The sequence below is a fragment of the Gymnoscopelus microlampas genome, assembly GCF_963454915.1.
Source record: "Gymnoscopelus microlampas genome assembly, chromosome: 15".
In the NCBI taxonomy this organism is placed as follows: Eukaryota; Metazoa; Chordata; class Actinopteri; order Myctophiformes; family Myctophidae; genus Gymnoscopelus; species Gymnoscopelus microlampas.
In genome coordinates this window covers 26,592,071-26,616,970 of record NC_139952.1, presented here as the reverse complement: position 1 = coordinate 26,616,970, position 24,900 = coordinate 26,592,071, and the positions used below count along the sequence as shown (strand labels likewise).

The 24,900-nt window shown below is 44.8% G+C and overlaps 1 protein-coding gene across 1 annotated transcript; it reads right to left on the bottom strand.

Annotated features, from left to right (window-relative positions):
- Positions 1–3,158: 3,158 nt before the first annotated feature.
- On the bottom strand, positions 3,159–24,239 carry LOC311062008 (adhesion G protein-coupled receptor B1-like; the record flags this gene model as incomplete). Its single annotated transcript, XM_084080750.1, has 31 exons — positions 3,159–3,356; positions 3,545–3,595; positions 3,857–3,961; positions 4,090–4,125; positions 4,259–4,881; positions 5,045–5,081; positions 5,217–5,312; positions 5,467–5,638; positions 5,771–5,856; positions 5,982–6,048; positions 6,268–6,337; positions 6,468–6,618; positions 6,772–6,874; positions 6,992–7,095; positions 10,772–10,901; positions 14,450–14,493; positions 14,800–14,902; positions 15,531–15,591; positions 16,093–16,236; positions 16,601–16,709; positions 18,101–18,169; positions 18,371–18,565; positions 18,698–18,804; positions 19,019–19,120; positions 19,306–19,470; positions 19,779–19,943; positions 21,165–21,329; positions 21,753–21,917; positions 22,022–22,114; positions 22,219–22,368; positions 23,531–24,239. The coding sequence occupies 31 exons, from the start codon at positions 24,237–24,239 to the stop codon at positions 3,159–3,161; spliced, it is 4,575 nt and encodes a 1,524-aa protein (XP_083936876.1).
- Positions 24,240–24,900: the final 661 nt, after the last annotated feature.

Here is a 24,900-nt window from a genome sequence, read left to right as displayed (position 1 = left end):
TGATACTATGGGGGGGTATCCCCCCCATAATGTCAAATAATGTTGTGATTTTGATTTGACATTGTTGCTAAGAGGCTGATTCTGGGTGTCATACAAATGAGAAGACAAATGCATTGTTGTTAACCAACAAATACAAAGGTTTCAGTGAATCAAGTCAAATAATAGCTTTTATTTCTCAATACAATGAGATGAGGAAGGTTAAAAGAACAAAAACCTTCTCTGAGCTTTAAAACAGCTTTCTTGTGAATACATTATTATTTTTAGCTTTTGTTAATGTAAAGCATCCTTGTTTCTTTTGGGGCGCTATATAAATTCAAGTTATTATCATTATTATTAGCCATTACAGGAAAATTGGTTCTTAAGCCATCAAGTGAAAATGGTGTGATATTATATGCGCTGTGGAGTGCTGACCCCAGAGGTTGCCTGACACGTTGAGATCACCTCAAGTCCCATTATTATAACAGGACCCTAAGACATCCGTCCCTTTCAATCTGATTAGTGAAACATTGATCCCTGGAGCTCGGTTCTCATTCAGGCCATGCAGTTTGCTCTCCAAATGACCCAACGAAACGAGCAGCGCTGAACAGATTAATGGAAATCTTTTCCTTATGCCTTGGAGCAAAATTACAGTACATGGGGGTCCAATTAAAAATTAAGCAAGAACAAGCAGAGGAGAAGTGTGGTCTGAATACTGGAGAAAAGAGTCAGGAAAACTAAATTTGAACATTTAATATTTTTAAAAAGGTTAATATTACCCTCACTTCTGTCATAACTGTTTGCTTTATCTGTGTTTAACAAAGCCCACAGTGGCTTTCCATTGTTTTCTGTTATTGTTTGAATTCCTTGCTGCAAAGTGTGAAAATAGAATAAAGGGGTGTTGTGCTTTTATCATCTTACAGTCATCTTTCTATCTGAGAATTATGTCTATATTTAGTGGTGCAAATTGGTGCTAGAGGCTTTTAATTTGACAGGTCATGATTTTTTTAATATAAATAATGCATAGCTAATTCATCCATTTTCTTTTGTTCTACACTGCAGTATTTCCATCTTAGAATGTGGCCATCATAATTTTAGACAAGGAAAAGCATGTTCATTTCATGTTTCTTGACAAATACACATGGTTAGAAGCTTATTTTCAATGACCACATTAATAATTGACTTCTTTCCGAACTAGAAATGAATGAGGACATATTGCTTAATGTAATATAGATTTTGTTTTTATTAGAAATAGGTCACATTCATTGTGTGCTATGAAAACTGTACATTTATCAGAGGAAGAACAGAAAGAAAAAGAGTCAAACAAGAGACAAGAAGACATAAATGGACACTCGATACAAGGAAGTTTAGGTATGGATTAGGAACTCTCCCATTCCCCCGATCGATCCATACCTGGGGCACGGGTTGGTTTTACATACAGTCGAGTTACCGACAAAGTTATCAAAAAACACACTGTTACAGAAGACATGAGGTTCAATCACTCCATACCGTATTGCGCTGGGTACAAACGTTCATTCTGAAGCACAGTTTAGAGATATTCATAGGCTATTACTCATCCTATATAACATCTGCTTTTTAGAAGTACGATGATCTACCTGTCACAGAGACCTCCAAACATGGAGCCTTGTGCTAACAAACCTCTATTGAATGAATTCCTGTAGGTACTAATACAGATTTAATTATACAATATTCTCATAAAATATCTATATGCTCTGTAAATACATGGAACTTGTTATAAAAGTTTTAAAACGTTGGTAGGAAAAGGAAAATCTGCCAAGTCAATTGCTTGAGCATCAAGCGACCATCAGTAAATCAACACTGATGGATTAAAAACACAAATAATGTGTTGAAGTCTTGAGGACCTAGGCTGGCACTGTGACAGTGACAGCAGGGGGCCTTGCTTTAGTCCCAAGAGATGTAGCATAGTCCCGCACACTGAGAAACTAAAGTGGCGATGACAAAGGGTCTCTCTATGACCCAAGATCCACACGTATGATCTTGGCTGCCGGGCGAGAACGGAGTCTGTCAGTTTGCGCATCCCCCATCTTGTATCATCATTGTCCAGCAATATCCCAGACTGCACTGCTCGTGTTCATACCAGACAGTGCTGGTGTTTTAGCATGTTAAGCAGACAACCAGTACAGGGCAGGGCAGTGGAACTGCCACCACCTTCATCACCACTGTACATTTGTCCCAATGAGTCCAATTAGCTCACGTCACATTACACAATTACTGTGTTATTGATTTTTTGTTCTCCTTTCTTTCTTTTTAAGATAGGGTGCGTGACGATGACACATTGTTCACATAATAAAACAGTTTAAAGTCATGAGGGACACAATAAATAAATATGAGCTAAAAATGTAAATTAAAAAACAGGTAATAATAATAATAATGATACAATCAACAATAATGATAACACTAAACTTAATCATAGCAGTAGTACTAATAATGGCAATAACTCAAACAACCACAATGTAAGCATGGTCAAGCCTTGACTCCAGTATAGGCATCATCATGTTGTCTGTATACAGTCTCTCAACAGAGTCTCATATTAAAGCTCTTGAGGAGCAGTTACAGGTGCACAAAGCACAGAAACTAATAATAATAATAATTCTTATTATTATTATAAACCACAACACCAATAGCAGATGGATGTGTCCATCTGCCATAGCGAAGATGCAGACCTCAAGCATGAAGCTAGTCCATGTGCTCTCCGTTCCTCATCTTCTCTTGGAAGGTAACTTGGCCTATTTCAGGAGAAAAGAAACGCAGGCTGCTGTGCCCACGCCTCCTGGGCCCAAGTGGAAGGGAACAGGAAACTCCATCGAAACCACAAACCCCTTTCCACGAGAACTGGCTACTGCACAGCTAACCTGCTGACCTTTAATGACACGTTGCCTTAAGTCCATGCTGAGAAGCTACACCGATACGAGTGAAGATAAAACACCTGGACTTTCCCAGCTGTCTTTTCCTTTCCTCACCGTTCTCTGGCTCTCTAGGTTTTGAAGACATGGATTCTGGGGTCCTACTCTTTATCCTTCCCTTCCCTTCCCTTCTTGGTTTCCTCAATATCCTTCCCCTAAAGGACAGCTTTCTTTCCGTCCTCCCAAGCCAAAAAGGGTGACTGAGGTGAAATCAGGTGGCTCGCGGCCCCCCATTCCTCAGACCTCCGTCTGCAGGTCAATAATGTCCTGCCCCACCAGAGGGATGCTGGTGTTTGACTTCTCCCACTCCACGGAGTGCAGCTCCAGAGGTGAGGCTGTGAGGGGCTCCAGGTCTTTGCGTATCCATGCAGGGGGAGACTGCTGCATTCCCCGGACTCCCTCCCACGGCCTCTCCAGAGGGGCCTGCTGCTTGTCCTGTTGATAAGAGAGAAGCAGGGTTTTGAGTGCTTGTGTTTCACCATTTGGTTAATGTTAGCCCAAGATGCTTCTGAGGTGACTCTGTGATGATGACAGTAGTAGTTATAAGGTGTCATTTGGACATTATCATCGTGTGTCTCGTTTATCTAAATTTGACAGTGTGAGGTCATATAAGAACAACTCACGCTGTGGTTGGTTTTGTCACTTCCACCCGAGGACACACTCCATCTCACAGACTGTAAGAAGGAAGGAAATACATCCTTATTCATAATGGCCTCAACAGTAAGAAAACAATACAGTGTTGTTGAGGTCACCGTTAAGACCACAACTACAGTATAGTCTTGTTCAAATGAAGACGCTTTGTATTTCTGTGTTTGGAGAATCTGCTGTGAATTGCATCTATCTGTTAGATGCTCTGTTTTGTCATTTGTTCTTCTATTGTTGCATCTATAGTCATGGAGATGGATGACGTTGAGGGCATTGGCGTGCTGTGTTACCTTGCTGTCAGAAGCAGGGGATTCTCTGTCCTTCTCAGCGTGATGCATCTTCCTGTTCAGGTCCTGAAACATGTTCTGGTGGCGCTTCTTTGTGTGCATAATTTTCTACAGGAGACGAGGAATAACAGCAAGACAAACCGGTCAGGAACGCTCACGCACGTTTTCATGTATCTAAGATGTACCATTCTTTCAATTAATTTCATAGGGACAAGAGTAAAAAATAGGGTATTTACCTCAAAGTCTAACTCGGCATAGCGTGATTTCTGCCTCTGTAACGAGAGGTTAGACAAAGAAAACACAATTAGTTTCACTTGTTGACACATTTCACAACTTCTGGCATTGTACAGTACATCAACAAAAGCTAGTATTGTATTTCTTGGAGGTCTCAAAGCAGCTCCTCACCTCCAGAGAGCTCATGGAGAGCGTGGAGATGGTCTCACTCTTAGACATCATGGAGTTCATGGACTCAAAGGTGTTCTCCAGGCTGCTATGAGTGATGTGGGACTCGCTGGACATGTTGTGGATGTTCTGGATTGGCGAGTCGTCTCTCTCCGAGTACGTCACGCTCACCTGATCGCCGGAAAGCGACTTGAGGCCGAAGGCAGCCTGCGGCTCTGCGAAAGGCCCGCTGAGGTGGACCAGCCGGGTCTGGGGAATCTGCTCCACGGCGATGTTGTATTTGGTTGGGTCGTCTTTGGGCTTGGACCTCAAGGTGGAGGTGGTGTTGGGCATGAGGATGTAGCCGCTGCCGTCGGGGCAGCTGGTCTCCGCTTGGCAGCAGAGGTCGGCGTCCAGCTGCTTGAAGATATCTCCATCGCAGACGTACACAGGCTTTCCGCAAGATGGGTCGATGACGCCCGTCAGCCGACTCTTCTCCCTCTGAAGGGTGAGGGTGTGGCTGGCGTACTCAGGGAGAGCATGCATGTGGCCCTGGCTGGGGTTGGACGGCAGTGTGTGGAAGTTGGGGCCCATGGGGAGTGGCATCTGGGGTGGTGCCATCTTCTCCTCGGAGGAACTCTTCATGCCTTTTAAAGACAAAGAGGAAGAACTTGTTAGGGTAAACGGGCTGCGTTTGTGGTTCAGTGACCATGGCTGCCTCTCATACAAGGTCAAATGGTTTGGTTTTTAATTGCATGCCTCGCAATATTTGAATTTCAAAAGCAAGGGGAAAAAAACAAAGAGGCTAACCTTGTCTGCTGGAATCTCCATCCTTTTCTAAATCCGACTGTTGGTGTTGGGAGAGAGAGAACAAACGGATGAGATGGTTCTATTGGTGCTTAATGTATGCACATATTCATTTTGGGGATAAGATACAAGAGGCACTCAGGACATTAAACAGGCAATAAGCCAGGAAATTCACCGTGTGATGGGAGTGGCCGTTCTGAAGAGAGCTGCCAGAGTCTCCATTGCCGTCATCCTTACGGTCGACAACTCTGCACTTGACTGCCTCCTGTACCTAATGGACGGAGGGCAAAATCAAAAGATTAACAACTGTGCTCAGCACACTCCATAAAATCTTTAGCTCATAAAAAGACAACCGAAATGACCCTCATCTTGTATTAACATTTATTTTCAGGGACTTTTCTTCTCTCTCTCTGTCTTTTGCCCACCTCTCTGCGCAGGATGCAGTGGACCATGACGATGATGAAACCCTCCAGCGAATCGAAGACGGCGAAGAGGATCTGAAACAGAGCGGAGCGGCGGTCTGTGATGGCCAGGACGGCAGACATCCAGGTGAGGGCGAGCAGAGGAAGAACAACACAGGAGCTCCAGAGTGACGCCCTGCAGGTCGGGAAAACAACGCGGGGTCAGACAACACTACACAGCACATTATTGTTGTGCAAAATAACTCCATTGTTTGATGTCATCAGTATACCAGTAATGGAACTGATGAGGGCAACCAATAACACGTACCCGGCTCTCTCCTTCAGCTTGATGTCAGTGATGCCATCCTTGGACACCAACTTGTTGAACACCAGAATACCAATCACCATGTTCACCTGGTAGTGAGCAACATCACAGGTCATACGTTTTATTATACACTGCCTGAAAGTGAACCTACAGTATACTGTGTACATTATATTAAGCTGTGTTGATTTCTATCATGACGCATTGTGACACATACCAGGACTACAGCTGCTGCCGGTCCGACAAACAAGTAGAGGAGGCCATCTTCAAGAGACAGCCAGCAGCTGGAAGAGAGAAAGAGGGAGAGAGAGAGAGAGAGAGAGAGAGAGAGAGAGAGAGAGAGAGAGAGAGAGAGAGAGAGAGAGAGAGAGAGAGAGAGACACACACACACAGATTATTAATCCAGCAGAGTAAAGAATGACTTAAAAAGTAAAAACTAAAAAATTGTATCTGTTTTTTTTTAAGGGTTAAAAGCAACAGATGGGTATTAAACATAAACTTACTAGTTGACAGTTCCATATCCTTTAGCCTTGGTGAAACCGACAGAAACAGCCACCACCAATGCAGGAAGTCCTATAAGAGAAGATGATGGGAGGCAGAGGGGGCATTTTACCAAGATGAATATTATTGACATTAAAATTACATGAGAGAAGAGACAGACGAGGCATAAAAGAGAGACAGACAGAGTGACAGGTGAGCGTACCCCAGCCTAAGCAGAGGAAGCGCTTGCGGATGATGCGGTTGCGCAGACGGCCTGTCACAGCCATATAGGACTGCCACGCTTCCGTCAGCACCCAGCAGAAAGACGACAGGAAGAAGAAGTGGAGGAAAGCAGCGGTAAGAGTACACACCACCTGAGAGGGTAGAAGAGGAGGAGTAATAGAGGGGAGAGAGGAGAAAGTATGTCAGCGGCATCGCTACTTTCAAAGTCCCCAAAGCAGTAAGTATATCTAAGAGAGAGAGCTTAAAAAGAAAGCACTGGGATTGGTTAGGAAACGTTGCCGTACCTTGTTGCGAGCCTGAGTCTGTCCAAGGAGAATTAGGGCATTGGAGCAGATAATGGAGAGGCAGAAGTTGATGAGGATAACAGAGCGCTCAGAGCGAATGTACCTGGAGAGAAAGAGAGGGCGGTAGGGGATGAGTGGGTGAGTGAGTGAGTGAGTGAGTGTCAGCAATAATCACACAGTTTTCCCAGAGAGTGGACCTTGCCGGAGATGGGAGACTTACTTCCACACCGAGACGTATATGATGATGAGAAGCAGCAGGGTGAGAGAGGAGACCCCGCAACCGACGATGAGCGTCACTGAGGGAAGCAGTGCCTTGTCCATGTTCTACAGAGGGAGACAAGACAAAAGACATGCCTGTTAATCTCTGCTCACACACATGCATGCACAAAGTCAGAGAGAGACAAATATTGACACTGGCATCCAAGAAAGAAAGTTTCTTGGCAGTGTGCTATCTGGAACTGCAGACATCTCCCTGTGGGCAGACAGCTGAATGGCATAATTAGGCCACAGCTCAGGCAAGGTGACCCCAAGGTGAACATGACAGAAAGATGGAGCTGTTGGCTACAGACGTGACTGAGGTCACCGCATCTCCCCATTGAGCTTTTGAAGTGGCAAATGAGGCGAGAAGGATGTGGGCCATATGTCTCTCCCCTGAGTGTGTTTATCTGTGTCTGTGGGTACTGGTGTGTGTGACTGTACAGTATATATTCTATTCTCCTGGGCATTTGTGGTTGTGCTTTTCTTTTCCCAGCCATTTTCAGTCTTAACTGCTATAGAAACCGTCCAATTACAAACAACCATTTCAAGCTCACCTTATCTCTCTTTCAATGCCATTAACGATTCAGTCAGTCTTTTCCATTAACTGTGAGATTGAATGTACAGTATGTGCGTGTGCACGCGCTATCTGTTAAATTGACTGTATGTGTGCGCATGGATAGACTGTATGTGTGTGTCTTTGAACTTGCAATTCTTCTACAATCCCTGTAGGAGAGGACAGGTGGGCCATTATCACCTGTGCATTAATCTGCTGCCTCCCGCCCCCCACCCCGCTGCGCTCTGACAGCAGCTTAGCTCCAGACACTGCCTGTGGCAGTTGACCGTCTCTGTGCCTCGAACATGCCGTGCTACAGAGCCCCTGGTGGCTGACAGGGAGGAGGGGGATGTCTGTACACCGATTTCCTTGCTGTCAATTCACCCGTGGGGCCCTACCAGGGCCCCACGGGTGAATTGCCAGCAAGGGTCTTGGCTCTAGTCGCCACAAAGAACCTCTCTGTCTGCCTGCTTTGCTGGCTGGCTGGCTGGCTCACTCACCTTCCCACTGCCAGGAGCTAATTGGCTGGGATCACTGTCAAATTGCACAGCCGTCTCGTCTCACACCTCCTCTGGAGACTCTTGTGAGGATTTGCGCTAATTTAACACCTCTGATTTAGCCCCGTTGCCGAGGAGCATGTAAGAAGGTCGGAATCGTGAAAGGTTGAGGCTTCGAGTGAAGATGCATGATTGCGAGGAGAGGCCTCCAAGGCATGGCAGCCTCTTCTGGAGAGTTGTTTCTATCTTATTCTGTGCTCCACACAGACCTGCCTGATATCTAAGCACATCTGGCATGCTACGGCCCATGACAGCCAAGTAGTGAATTAGTGCCACCATAAATGTGTTTAAAATCTATCCAACGACATCAGAGCCCCCCAAAACAGAAGGTAGCTAGCAGAGGGGTGGGCTGCTTTTTGCCTCTACCTTCAATGAGCCAGGAGAGTTAAAAAATAAATAAAAATGACCAGAGGCAATATGGCATGTTTCCTCTTATATCCATCCCTGATTCCCAGTCTCTCTGTCTGGATAGATACTGGAGCCAGTGGGCCATGAAGTTAAATCCAGAAAGCCAGTTTGACCTAAATATGAAGCCTGCCTTGTGTCTGTCCTTGACCGAATACTTCCTTCTTGTTTCCCATAAATTGTGAATCAGATGAGAGGTCAAAGTAATGAGTGCAGAGGGAGGGAGGGGGGGTAGAGCGAGAGAGAGAGAGAGAGAGAGAGTGAGAGTGAGAGAGAGCGAGAGAGAGAGAGAGATCCCACCAAGGAGGCCTTAAACAGTGCACATTTTCATTTGTTTTAAAAATTGAATACCCATGGTGCACCACACTAATCTTGGGTCTACTGGTCAAGGGCATTGGCTGAGCTAACTCCCACCAGGCCTCACAACACACATTTTGATTGGTGCAGAGGTCCAGGAGTCAGACCAAAGCAAATGAGAGGTGAAAACACTGCAGTGTGTCTAAGTTTATTCCACCACTCTCTCTTTCTCTCTATCACTGTCTCGCCTTTCCTTTTGCTTTCTGTTCGCCGATGTTCTCAATAAAGCGTGCAGGCGGATGGACATAGTATTGAAAATGTCCACGGCATACGCTAGACAGAGGGGCGGTCTGAAGAGAATGGGAGGAACCATCGGTGCATGACCAAATGCCTGTCTCCCATTGGTCAGCTAGCCTGGCATTTCCAGAGGGACAATCGGCCACTGCGGCCAGGGGGGGTGGGGGGGGGGGCTGAAATGGGGAATTCAGAACTATTGGCAGACAGAATGATTGGCGCAGCTGCCCGTCAACCGCCAGCAGAGGTTTGAGACCCGGAGGCGGGTGTCTCAATGGAAATAAATACAGGGGGCGCCCTTGAGTCATACAAATACAAATCACGGATGACAACCACAACAACAGGCTTTTGGAAATAAAAAGCGTAGGTCGGATTAGAGATGGATAGTCAAAGTGAATTTCTGAAGCTGTTGTTATTCGTACCTACTGGCCAGTGTTATTGTGTTATTGACAATGGTGTTGGATGGAGAGCATCTTAACGTGCAATTTAACGTCTTAGCAAGAAGAAACCGTGTCTTTATCTGAACTGATAAGTGCCATCTGTTGATTCATTGTCTGTTATTTTGTTCACTGCAGCAAACTCAGTTGCACAGCAGAGACGGGCAAACCATTTTCTCTGACCTGGAGGGGTTTGTACAAAGGAGGGAGGATGAGAGTTAGAGGAAGGGAGGTGTGTGTGTGTGTGTGTGTGTGTGTGTGTGTGTGTGTGTGTGTGTGTGTGTGTGTGTGTGTGTGTGTGTGTGTGTGTGTGTGTGTGTGTGTGTGTGTGTGTGTGTGTGTGTGTTTTCCCCTCAATATCTCAGTTTACCAAAAATCACACAGAAGAGCCTGTGCTGCAGATGCCGTTGCCACGGCAACTGGAGAGTGAACACAGTCTAAAGAGAAATTTGACTCTCCATATTAATATAAAAATCAAACAGCAACTTCTACTGTGCAAACCATAATATGCATATTATCCAGTGTCTTTCAAGAGTTTTGATCTATTGCCAAATGCATTTCAAACATAGAATAGACACTCAGGAATACTAAATGGTTGGAGAAAGATTTTAGATTAATATTTACTTTCTTACAAAATTACATGAGAAATATTATTGGCCAATATAGGCTATAGGCTATGATATATAGGACACTACCTTGCGACAATAATGTATTCAGTTGCAAACGAGTGACAGCGACAGGCGACAGCCAACAACACATCGGTAGAAATAACATGACAATGAATGAAGAATCCACAATGCATTCGTTAATATTCAATGTTGCATCTATCTTAAAATAAATAAATAAAAAGTCGACTGGCTGATACATAATTATCAATGGCACCTGCACACAGACAAAGCGGGGGAGGTATGAGCACCCTAAACCTCTATATACATCGGCTATTTGAAAATAGCCGATCTACAAACTCACAAAGAGCTTGTAGATCTGCGATTTTTCAAAAACATCTTGGGAAAAATAAAATTGATAACATTTTAACAACACAAATCCATATAGCGGATCGCACGAAAACAACAACGCCTACGTTTTTCGTTTCACATCACCGTGCATGCAACACGAACATTGAGATCTGCAGATCAGAGAGAGAGAGAGAGAGAGAGAGGGGAAAAAATAACTAAGTAAACGGACTCTCAAATACTCACCGAGTCTGGGTTGATCCGCGATAAGATGGCGAAGGTAGACAGGCTGTCACACACGCATTTGGTTCTGAATGGATCTAGGGCTTGCACCACTCTGCAGCTCCGTGTAGACCAGGAGCCCAGCAGAGAAGATCTGTGTGCAGGAGGAGAGGAGGAGAGGAGGAGCACGGTTTAGGAGGAGAGATTTAAAAGCATAGAACTGTGTGCAGGAGGAGAGAGGAGAGGAGGCGCAGCAGGTCTTAGGAGGAGAGCTTTATCTGACAAATACCTTGCAGAAGGCAAACACGTTTCATTTTTCAGATAAGCCTTCCCACCCCAATAAAATGTGGATTATCACCCTTATGTTGAAAACGATGATTATAGGTAGGTAGACAGACAAGAGCAGATTAATTCATATTGCATGAGATTGATTGCACCTGTAGCTAATACGAGTTCTAAATGTATAATTAGCCTAATTGCAATTCCAATCATAATCAGCTAGCCTTGGATCAAGACTATCATAGAAGTATGTGTATGTATATGTATCGAGTTGGACTTTTACTTTCGTATCTACGATAGTCTTAGCTAGCACCCCCCAGTGCGTCCTGCACTTTCACCAGTAAAGCCCGTACTTCTCCGTACATGTACAAAACAAATATATAAGGTGTTTACCGGGTTGCCCCAAATGTTAATTAGCGATCCGGAGTCTTTGTGCAATGTATAAGTCCGTATTTTTCAATAAAGAAGTGTTTTAATCCCGTCTGTGGTCGAACTTCAATTTCCCCCCTCGTTTACTTCCTGTTTACATTTAGTGTAATTCCGGCTTTCACCGGAATCGCCCCGTCACTACTGCCCATTGAGGAATACAGGGAACTTCCGACAGAATCCACCACAGACGGGATTAAAACCCTTCTTTATTGAAAAATATGGACTAATACATTGCACAAAGACTCCGGGTCGTGAATTAACATTTGGGGCAATCGGGTAAGCACCTTATATATTTGTTTTGAACAAGAACAAGGAGAAGGTGAAAGTCCAGGACGCACTGGGGGGTTGCTAGCCAAGACTATCGTAGATACGAAAGTAAAAATCAGACTCGATACGTCTTGATCCCAGGCTAATAATCAGCCAAAAACTAATTTCACAAAATGTCATGCAACCCAAAAGGTGGACAATGCAACTCGGGGGATTCGAGTTTTAATGATGATGATGGTTCCAGGATACATTAGATTGATAATACCCAGGACCAGGAGACACCATGATTAAAGGTGACATGCTGTCATAAACTGTGGGATATCATTAGCATAATCTGCATTAGCCTACTGGCTGCTACTAATTGACAATCATTTCACAGCAGCACGACTACACACACAAGTGGTTGGCATTGGCAACACTGCCTCTATGTAGGCTACTGTACTTGGAACTGGAAACAAGCACAATATGTTCCCTGTTTTGTAACTGGGAGGGGGGGGGGGGGGCGGCGGCGGCAGCAAGGAATGGGATGGGAGAATGAACAGTGATTATGAATTTGTTAGTTGATTAGTGATCACTGATCAGTGGTAATCGATATTATTGATAGTTCTTGACGGCATTTCTGCAGGTTATGAGGTTATTTGTTTATTAACTAAAGGTAGCTTGGCTGCCTCGTTTTTTTTTACACCGCTGTGGATTTGTATAATTCTGCCTTAATTGGTTCCTGGGACAGATTGGTTGATTGATGTTTGATTGACAAAAATGCATATAGGCTACATGACCATTTATTTTGTAAATATCTGTCCAAAAGGTATAGAACACAAAAAAAGCCCCAGAGCTTATTTCCATTGTGCTCCTTTGAGTGTAACGTGTGTAAACTGAGTGCAATTGTTTTTGTTGTTTAATCTCATCATTCAAGTTGTGCAAATGTGCCCCCTTCTGAGGCTGCAAGGACAAACTACTCCAATTAACATATTATTATCATTATTATTATTAAATAGTATTGAACTGTACATTCTCAAAAGGTTTTGTTCTGACCCATTTGGCTACAGTATTGTGTGTGTGTGTGTGTGTGTGTGTGTGTGTGTGTGTGTGTGTGTGTGTGTGTGTGCGCGCGCATACATGGAGGTTTGGGGTGGGGATTCACTGTGCTATCTAATGCATGTTTTGTCACCGTGGTCACCTTATCACATCATGCAAATGGAGAAGTCACAGAAGTGTGTGCCGATGGCATGGGTTCTAAAATGGGTGCAGGTTTGTACATGCATGTGTGCATGCACTTTCTAATAATCATCCTGGACCAGGGGGGGTGGATTAGTTCCAGGGAATGGGATAATTGAGCATTCTTGCTGGTGAGACTGTTTTGTATAGAGACCAAACACACGTGTAAACATTGACTCAAACAGTGTCATCAGCCAGAACTTCCTCTCTCTGCCATCTCCACTGTCTCCTTCCTGACATTAATCATTCGGTCCAGAATTAATCTAATTTGGCTGCAGGCACGTCAGCCTCCTATCTCAAAGGAGATGATGTAATTACATTTTCTCCTCTTTCGCTTTTCTTCTACTCTCTCCATCGTGCCCAATGCCTTTTGACTTTGCTTTGCTTACAGTGTGTCTGTAGTGGAGGAGGGGGTGGGCTGAATGCATTTTATTTGTTTATCTGTATAAAAAAAATTGTACAAATCTATCTAAATGCAAATAGTTCTCCTGTCTATGCTTAGTTGAGGGCAAGATGGACCTGAGGCTGATTGATCCAAGCAGAGACTTTTCATAATTCATCCCAATGCATCTAGGTATCTCTACACACTCCCCCTGCAGGCTGTTAACCTCCACCATGAAAAATGTACACATCAGACGAGCAACTGAGAAGAGACTTCTCTGTGTCGTATTTGGATGGATGTTCTGCTGTCTGACCGTCGGGTGTAGGAGAAAATGGACCTGTACATCTCTCTGTCATGTTTGTTTCTGGCATTTCTCTGTCTTAAGGCCAGAAGAACATTTTGTTACATCTGTTCAAGGTGACTGTAGCTCTGACCCGTTCACTGCTTGTAATTTCTTTTATCTTTGTTCTTGTCCTGCTGGATAAGAGCACCAGCAAAATGGGCACAAATGCACATTCTTAGAGGTAAAGTATTTACTCACGCATTGTGAGCTTTAAACAGCTATTTCGGCAAAGATATTTGATGTTGAGGGAAAAAAGGAGGGGGCCTAGTATAGAGCCCTGGGGGACTCCGGCCAACTAAGTACAGGGTTTAAGTGGTTGATTTGTGTAGTGTATGTTTTCCCCCACATACTAGCCGTGGCCTTTCTAAAGACATCCTGCTGAACTGTCACTCTGCCGTTGTTCTGAGAATCAGTGAGGTTGTCAGGGCGTTAAGCTGGCCTGTCAGAGACTAACTGTGCCGGACGGGCTGAGCTAGCCCGCCTGTGCCACTCTTTTAGCTGCAAGAAACGGGCTCCCGTGGCGCGGCGTGGTGTGGCTCTGTCCTTGCCATCAGAGATGACTGACGTTAAAAGAAGTGACGCAACACGGTTGCTCTCTTTGAGGCGAGTTATAGGACTGACTGAGCGGGGGCTTGAATGCTAACGTGCAGTGACAGATGCATGAGTGAGAGGACCTTGGTGGTGGGAGGAGATACAATGACAATGCTACAATGACAAATTCACAAAGACATACAGCATAATACACACACACACTTTGAATTAAAAATAATGAGTCAGTGCTTACGTTTCACTCTCATCCCAGGAGAGGCAGGTCTCATTAATGGTATCCTGTAAAGAAGCCAGACGGAGAGATGGGGTGTGAATAGATCTACCAAAAAGGAAATGCGTAGGACGGGAGACAGTTCCTTCTGGAAATGTGTGACATGTGACAGCTTGAAGGGCGGACAACTGCCCACATTTCTCGCTACTGTCTCCCGTCACAGATACGCAAAGCTAAACGTGGGACAGCCATCATTACGAGCTGGAAACTAAAAGGTAAAAAGAAAAACGACAGCGATGTCGAAAAAACCTATATATGTGTGCCTGCGGGACTAGAGGGCTGCATTAGATGCATAATAACCACTGTGGACTTACGTTGTGGAGATGGGGAAACTCGATCTCGACGGGAGATGACAGTAGGCCGGGCGTGGGCTTGACTGTAACTGTTACCACCTTCGAGTTGAGGAGTGTAGTGTTACTGCAGAGAGAGAGGAAATAACACCATCAAACACCATCACTATAATCTTTATTTTTAACTCATTGCATCCAGTATTATTACCTATTTTTTATTTGTATTATTATGAACTTGTTGTTATAGTGTATTACTGTGTTAGCACAGTCTGTGCGGAACAACCACCAGCATTTCGCTGCTTGTAAGTAAGTGACAATTAAATCAGGTACAAAATTACCGCTGATGTTTACAATGATGTATGGCAAACAATATACACAACTAATGTGAAATTGCCATCTCCATTTTGGGACACGTTCGAAGATTACCTGAATATAAACGGAGTGAGGAGGAGACCTTCTCTTAACAGTGTTTACCATATTACAGCTACAGACTGGTTCTGGAACCACTTAAACCCTATATACTTAGTTGACCGGCATCCTCCAGGTTCTATTCTATTGCTGTTTTTGCCAAATGTCCCCTGAATAGGGACGCTATGGTTCATGTGATTAATGGGATTCAAGCGGTGAATAAGCGTTGGGTCTATAAATCACAGAGTTATACAAGGCTGCTGTAGGATCTGAAATACGAGTTCACAGTCAGAAAAGACACAGAGTCACCATAAAAGTGGAGGAATGCTACAGATGAGTGGTATTACCTATTAAATGGCAGGATGGCGCCCAGGTTTCTGTACAAGACGATGCCGGTCACAAAGGCATCTGTGCATTTTGGAGAAGAAAGCAAAACAAAAGCACATCTCATTAAAAAAATGGACTGCGTTTATATAGCACCTTTCTTCAAAGCGCTTTACAATGTATTTCACATTCACACACACACAGCGGAGGAAACCATACAAGGTCGCCATTTCCGTTCATGAAAATATATTGTAAAGTAATTCGATTTACATTAGGATGAATGTGCACGACTGCAAAGATGAAACGGAAGAGGGGGGAGGCGGGGCATCCGCTTTACTGTGAGCTGACAGTCTGGCTAGAGAGACTAGGGGTTAAGTGTCTTGCTCAAGGTTACTTTGACACACAGCCAGGATCCACTGTTGCCCCATTAGATTGAATAAATATAAATAAAATAAAATAAAACGGTTAACAAATCCTTATTTATTACAGTGTTGTATGCATGGTAGCTCTCCCAGTCTCTTGTTCACAACCAGTGCAGTTCTCCTTCATGTCAGTCCTATGTGCATGTCGGTGTGAGGGTCTCACCAGACTGGTCAATGGACAGAGCATCGCGGGACACTGTGATCTTCTCCTCAGAGTTCCTGACCCAGTCCAACATTCCTCTCCAGCCCTTCATAGGGAAGGTGAAGTTAGTGGTCGTTGTAGGGGGTCTCTTATGGATGCTCAGCACTAGAAGAGATACGGACAAAGAGAGATAGGGGCTTTGTTAATGAGCTGTCATGACCCTGGTGTGAAGTACAGCATGTTCTTTACTCCGTGGTCTACTGGTTTTTAACAATGTGTGTCCGCTTGCAAAACCCATGTGAGTGTCATACTAAATAGAGTCATACTCAGATGCCCTGTGTGTAATATCTCACAAGTAGACCTGCTAAAGTGTCAAAGAGATAACTGATGCGTTTCACTGCTGCTATGGACTCTCATTTGCTGGCATGATAAAGATTAATGCACTCTCTGGCCAGGGAAATGTGAAGACAAATCGTCTCAAATACACATAAGGACAGAGAGCAGCTGGCAGGGGAAATTAGGGGCTCACCTAAATTCTCGGTGACTTCATAAATGTCCTGGAACCCGCTCATTTGCATACCAATCATATTGACAAAATCCTCGACAAGGCGCAGGAACTCCTTGACGTTGGCACCCATCTGGAAGAAAAGGCAAGTAGGAAGAAAGATACAGAACGTGAGAAAGGGAGTCACATAATAATCATATATAATCTCCACACTGTAATATTTTAACCAATTGAACCCTAGCATCCATATTCTGGGCATGTTGTTTGTGGCGCATTGTGAGCAGGTTGATCGGCTATTGCTGGTGAAGAGATTTGGTGTAGAAGGAAAAGGGGGGGGGGGGCTAGTATTATAGACCCCTGGGGGACTCCGGTCAATGAAGTATAAAGGCTTTTAAGTGGTTTAAGTGGCTATGAAACCCTACTGTCGACTGGGAGAAGGTATCATCTACAGTACATGCCACATTCTTGTGTGAAACAACTAGTTCTGATTCCTTCAGAGCACTCAGCAACCGAATGAGAAAAAACTGTGCTTGCTGCTATGCAACCTCAGAACTTCCTCAAGGCCATAAATGGGCATGCTGTTGATTCATACCCTAGCTTGCGTGTCTCTGACGCAGAACTGCAGCGATGTGGGCGTAGCGTGTATGCATCTGTGTGCTGCGATGTCTGAGGACCTTTACAACTGCCATGTGTCCGTAGGCCGCATAGAATTACACAGATTGGTGAGTGGGCGTCGTGATTCTCCCCGATTCTATCTCTCTCCCATCGCCTTGAAGTGTTCATCACTTCTTCTTATCACAGTTCCCTTGGTAATTCACTAATCAAGCTATCCACAATTCGTGCTCCAATATTATGTTTGCAAATACTATTGCAAAAAATATTGCAATCTCCCAATGGCGGCACCCTACTAAGCATGACTTTCCAACTCCAATATCCTGAAGCCTGATTTAGTGAAGAAATGGAACATAAAATATAACATAAGCTATTTTCAGTTGAAAATAAGTTATTTTTGTGCTAAAGCATAAATAAAGCTTTAGAACGCTAGCCAGACATCATGAAGAAAAGGGAGAGATAGCATCAACAGGTGGTCATATCACCACTATCACTATGACTATCACTATCACTGACTACTATTATTGAGAAAACAAGTCTCTATTATAGAATCTCTCTTTAGGACAGTTCCGCTGCTATATGAGTTGGCACCATGTGGTGCCGTGGTTTGATGTATCCGTCAAAGAATACTTTGATCCCTGGTTTACTCTCTGATCACTCTTTATTATATTAATTGCTCTAATAAACACATTTATTCCTACTTATTTCTTACATTATACTGTATAGCCTGTTGATCCCTGTTTTTGGCCTTTAACAAGTAATCAGATGAGCAATGATACCATGTGTTAATCTGTTCTTTCACCCTTTTATTTTCACACTTACACGCTGTTCACACCAGAATCAGAAAACCCTCTGCCTCCCCCCCACACACACACACAGGTCCACTTATATACACACACTTCTGTCACTTACAAGCTGTGCCTCCTCCCATTTGTCCCGATGTTCCTCCTTCAGTAGGTTGCTGATGGTCTGAACGTAGTTCTGAAAAGCACCATGCATGCAATCTCAGTTAAAAGCTATTTCTGGTCAGATGAACATTACGCAATTCAAAAAACAATCAGTTTTTCAAATTAGCTTACAGCATGTTAGGCTTAAAGTGGTTAATTTATACACCGCTGTACAACAGCGTTTAAATCAGACTTTTTATTCTTATTTATAGCACAAATTGAAGGTCAAGCTTACCTCTACGTCGGCTGTGCTTAGTTTGGGGCTGGCTCCACTATACATCTCTGTGGTGTTCTTCAGGATCTCCAGGATGGTCATAAGGTCTCCGCTGTATTTGGCCCCATCATCTGAGGATGATCTCAGACGTGAAATCACCTCGGCGAGCCTGTCAGCTGCCTGCCCTGTCTGCACCTTGGAGACGAGTTCCTGAGTCTGCAGGAAGATAGGGGAGAATGAACCAATCCATGACTGAATGGAGTGTGTGCCTCAGGGAAATTAACAGATCAATAACAACAGATTTATTTTATTCAAGGCATGCAAGATAATGTTTTCCAACTGACTTACCAGCAACTTAATATTCTCATAGCTCTTTGAGATGCACTTGACGTGAGTCGGGCTCTCCCAGAAGGCAAGGCCTACAGCGTCCAGAGTGCACCGGCGGAGGATTAAGCCTGTTCATGAGAAACAAGTGTTTGCCGTTAGCAATTAGCAGTGAAACAAGCTACGATGGAGAAACTTTAAAGATGAGGATGAGTAGCCGTTCAAATATTCAAATCTCAGAAGATGGATGTTGAAGAAATATTTAGTATGGTCACAGGGGAAATACAGTTCTGACTAAACTGGGCTAAAACAGACAAACATTCTTCCTCGAGTTGGTCTGGGTACCTGAGGCATCAGATGGACAGGTCGCGGCATCTACATCTCCGGCAGGGGTTTTCTTCCAAATCACTTCTCCAGTGCTCTCCTCGGGACAAATCTCATGGGGTTCTGCAGGATTCAGAAACAGCATGTGACCATCATGACATCCTTCTCCTCACCTTACCTGGTGCTGTATAACCTGAATTACATTTCATCATATGACGGAAAAGGCCGATGTACAAGCTCACAACACGTCGCATCGCATGCTGTTTTCAGCACTCAACATATATTGTTGCGACCGTGTAACCACTGACCTGGGCATCTCCTCTCGCTGCAGCGTCTCTGTTCTCCTTTCTCTCCAGCGCAAGGCTCCCCTCCAAAGAAGGGCCCCTCACACACCCTCTGTCTCAGCTGGGAGCCCCCACCACAAGTCTTACTGCAGGCTGTCCAGGTGCTCCACGCATGCCAGCGTCCATCAACTAGAGAGACAATGTAGTACACACCATGAACCCTGACCACGGCCTTAGTTACAGACATACAGGATAGGATCGTTTGATCCCACGAGGGAAATTAAGTCACCATGGCAATTACAGCAGCCATAAAAACTAAAGAACAGATAATAAAAACACAGCAGATAAGATTGTTCTTGTATATTTTAAATCTTTACATTATATAAACTTTAATATGATAAGCATGTTGTTATAGTTATTATATCAGCCAGGCCGTGAGGCGGAGATTATGTTTTTAGGTATGTTATAACTAGACTACAATTAGAGTGTTTCTTTACCAGGGCAATCTTTAAGGAAGCAGTTGAAAGTCTCCTGCCAGGGCCCACGGCACTCAGAGCCACCGTAGGATGGACCGTTGCACTCGCGAGTTCTCTGTCTGGTTCCGTTGGAGCAGGAGGCAGAGCAGGTGGTCCACGCAGACCAGTCGTTCCAGGATCCGTCCACTAGAGGACAGCAAAGAGGCAGATTATGGTAAGATTCAAACAATAAGGCCCCTAAGGCTTAAAGGCTACATTCATCGTGGTGCATTCATGGTCTACTTTGACTGAGTATGAGTGGAAGGTGGTGTTGTCCTCAAAAATAAAAATACATAATACTTTGGACTAACGGTCGAGAATTGGGCTACTGCAGTTCAATGCAGGAAAATGCAGCCGTCACCCTGTGTCAACAAAGAGGACAGGCAAATTCTTCTAATAATGATTCTCAAAAATAAACAGCAAGGCAGCGTCTCAGAAATACATTGGATTCCACCCCTCCCAGGGTTCCACCTCAATAGGTGAGCCGTTTAGCCCTCACGGGACACTAAGAACCTTCTGGGCCATGGCGTTTCTGTTATAATGGGAATGGATTCAATATATAAGTAAAATAATAATGTGATTAACAGCGCTACCTGCCGGTGCAAGTATGAAAGCACACCACAGCAACATAGGACAGGCACGCTTCTTTATTCTATCAAATCTGTTCCCACACTTTTAGTCTGCACTGACAATGATACACTCGGTTAGCGAGTAGGTGGTGGAGTATAAATGATCAGAAGCCTGACACGGTGGATGACCATGAGTAAGGAGTAAATCATCAGCAGGCTTTTGAGGAGCGTTGACTAATGCTGAGAGGCGCTATTTCTTTCAGATATGAAGCCAGTATGTTCTTCCTGCTGCTGCTGCTGTCGGCAGTCAAAGTGAGCTGAGTAGGTGTGTGAGTCAGTGCATGGATGCCACGAGGGTTAAGCCTCACTTGTAATCACAGTGAAGGAATCAGTGGTGGAAGTCCAAAATATACTTACAATACTTATTGTGCAGAATGTCCCATTTCATTTTTTTGTCCTTGAAAATTTGTCCAAATTGTTCCAAAATACAAGCTCATCATCTATTTTGAATAGCCAAATTATAAAATAGAATTGAATTGGTTAAAGTATGTTTTGTAATAATAATCTAAATCTGCTAAATAATTAGCCTCTGAGATGTAGTGGAGTAGAAGTATAAAGTATTGAAAATGGAAATACTTAAAAGTACTTCAAAATTGAGCAAATGTACTCAGTTACTTTCCACCACCAGCTAATTAGGTTAGGTAATAGAGTAGAAATGTCTGATGTAGCAGATTTTACAGTATTACAGGTAAAGCAACATTCCTTGATGGTCTAACAAGGCTCTAGTTTGTCGACTAACCTGGGCAAACAGCGATGTTGCAGAACTTGGTTTGCTTGTTGGTGTCGGGGCAGGGCGCGCCACCGTTCTGGGGCTGCTTGCACATGCGAATACGGTCACGGTACCCACGGCCGCAGGTGGACGAGCACAGACTCCAGGGTGCCCACTCATCCCAGGCCCCATCAACTGCATATAGGAAGGACAGAAGTTACAAAACGTAGCACTTATCCTGCCACTCTCCACTAGATGGTGTGATAGTCCCATCTAGCGGACATAAACATTCAGACATGGACCTGCATGTATCAATTATGCATGTGCAGCGGACACACAGTTTACAATTTGGGCAGATGCTCTTATCCAAAGCGACTTACTTAATGCGAAATAAGAATAAGCTGAGTTAGCATGAACTCTTGTCAACAAACAAGGTAACTAAATAGTCACACGAGTAAAGTTGCAGAGTGAACAATGTAGTGCCTCACAGTAACTAGGATACCAGATAAACAATGAACCTAGCGCCTGTCTAATCAGTATGTGTCCAAGATATATCTGCATAGTAAACTAGCACCAATCACACGCACATGCACGCACATCAAGGGAGGTGGGTCTCACCAGGGCAGACAGCTGTATTGTTGCAGGGGCGATGTTCACGGATGGGTCCAGTGCACTGAGTGCTGTAGGAGGATGACACACAGGATCGCGTACGGCTCTGGAAGCCCTCACCACAGGTGACTGTGCACACACTCCAGGACGACCATTCATCTGTCACAGCATCCACTGCAGAGGGCATGGAATAGGATCAGATTCAATGCCTGATTCTCTCTTTGATAGACAGGCGGATAAGAAGATGGACAGATTTGCTAATCCCGGACTCATCTCACCTGTCGCAACAGCTCCACGTGTGACATCGGCAGCGTTGTCCCTCTTCAGCCCAACAATAGCACGCAGACCCTGACTCCTGTTGCGAGTTTTACCTGCGTGGATTGAAAGAACGCATGAACATGGGCCACTCGAGTGCATGTGACAAACGACAACCAAATACGCGGCACAAACTAAACATTTGGCACGAGGGGCTCACCAATGCAGGGCAGTGGGTTGCAGGCCCTTCCTTCTTCCACCACGCCCTCACACACGGCATCTTCTGGCTGACAGGTGCGGCTGCGCACCTGGACTCCACCTCCACACTCCTGACTACAATCTGACCAACGACTCCACCCATTCCAGCTCCCTGCAGGTGGACAGACAGAAAGTAGCAACTATGGTTATTTGGGAACAATGGATCACATATAATTACGTCACAGTTATGTGACCACATAAAACTGTTAACTGCTGATACAGTTACTCAGAATAAAAAGGTAATAATTACCCATACAACTTCATATTCATATATATATAAAGCATATCTGCTTTAGTGGCAATCCTAATCTAAATCATTAAAGTAATCTAAAAGTAAGAGAGTACTAAGAGGGCAGTGTTATATCACATCTTGCAGGATTATATCCTGCAAGATGGTCCATTCAATTGAAGCACCCTCAGCGAAGGGTACACTGTGTCTGTGTATGAAACAACCGGAAGTCAGTAATTATTGTGCAGTGTGACTGGAGAATGTCGCCAAGGACAGCTCTTTGTGAGCGGCACCGCAAGCTGAAGTCAATAGATGTTCCATTTGAAATGGTGATTGTTTGCTTTCAAGCACTCAGTGTGAACTGTCGTAGCGCTCAGCGATGGCTGGCTGGCATGTTGCTATGACAACCAAGTGCTGTGCTTCGATTTCCGCTGGCAGCTGACTGTGCGAGCTTTGTGCTCTCCTCTGTGCCTCTGCCCCCCGCCCCAACCATCTATCTCTCACCCACGTGTGCTCCTTGCCAATTGAGCTTCTCACCTGGGGTTTTGCTAAATTAATTCACATAGCTTTCGAGAAACGGAGAACTACGGCGTTGTGTGTTGCTGAAGAGGCCTTGCCACTTAAGACCTGGAGGCATCAGTGTGTTTGTCTTAACTGCTTCGATTGACTCGTCATGACGCTGCCCCCCAGGTGTGGGCACATCCTTCATGAGGGTATTGGGTCATTAAGATCAATGGGTCCCTCAACAGACATGCACATGCACACACACACACACACACACACACACACACACAGACACAGACACACACACACACACACACACACACACACACACACACACACACACACACACACACACACACACACACACACACACACACACACACAGGACCATGGGGCCCTTGTCAACAACATCAGGCCATTATAATGAATTCAGGTCAATTACCAACAAACAACACAACAAACATGATGGTGACATCGTGTTTTGTTTTTGTTTGTTGTTCTTGTTTGAGGTGGGAAGCACCTTACTGTTAGCAGAACTTACTGATGATCTCAACATCGGGTACGTTGTCTTTGGGGACGGGGAGACACTTCTCCATGTACACACCACCTCTGTAGCAGCTGCCCGGCTTTCTCTGGGGTGTCTCCCAGCACTGGCAGGGGGTGTTCATGATGCCACATGGGTTGTCATTTGTGCTGGTAGACAAACACTTCTCTAGCCACTGGCATAACATCTGGCAGGCAGGCATGCTGGGGTTCCTCTTCCCCACCACCAGGAACTCGGCCTTGAACTCGCTGCCCTCACCCTCGTCCTCGACATCAATGGACTCTGGGCCAAGACTCGGTGCCACCTTGCGGAGCTGCAGGAACTGTTTGGTGGATTCCAGGTAGGTGACCGTGGTAGAAGCTTCACACAGCCGCACCACCTCGTCGAAGCTCTCCATGCCCAGGAAGGTGCGAGAGGTCTCGATAAAGGAGTCGAACTGGAAGGTCCTGATCTGGCGGGGCACGCAGGACTCTGTGGGCTTGGTGATCTTCATGTAGACGGTGTAGCGGCGAGGGTCGGGGTTCTGCAGAGTCCAGGAGCATGGCGTGGAGGGCAGAGCGACTCTAGAGGTGAAGATGCCAAAGAAGCGACTCTGCTCCAAGGTGGCGCAGGTGGCTGAGGCGGGTCCAGAGGGAGTGCAGGAGGTCAAACCGATGAAGAGAAGGACGAAGGCCACACAGGCACTGGAGAGAGCTGACCACGCCATGGCACTAGCCTGGTGAGAAGATATCACTCTAGTCGATGTTTACGCTGCTTTTGCTTCCTGTAGGGGGACATAAAGAGAAAAGGAAATAAGAATAATAATCAATGTGTAACATTTAACTGATAATCAGAAAAGAGCAATATGTATCCCAGAATACAGTGCGGTGGGAACACAAATGGCACTATTCAGTGGATGCATGGTAGTTAAAACATATCACTACCTCATCCCTCTGTCTTGCAGTGTTCTTTCAGAATAGATTCAGAAGTCTAAATTGCCCCGAGTTGGAGGAATATAATTACTGTGGCACTACAATTACAGATTTTCATAGCAGACCGGCATTTCCATGCTCTTGTGCTTTCCTCCCACACACTGGACCATGTTGCACATGATGTGCGTCAGACTGACGTCCATACAAGCGTGTTGCAGTTAGGAACTATCGAACTTACAACACTCTGCTCCCACAGACAGGCAAAGGAGATGGTGGGTTACCCTGTTACCATGACTAAGTTAATATCTGAATCATCCCTATGGCATCTTACTGGCTGTTTGTGCATTGAATACTCCACCACATACCTGTGCTTAAAGTAGAATTTTGACAAAAAGGGACCGTTCTATAGCAACTAGTTCAGCTGCACAAACCATAGTGCACCTGTATGCACAATGC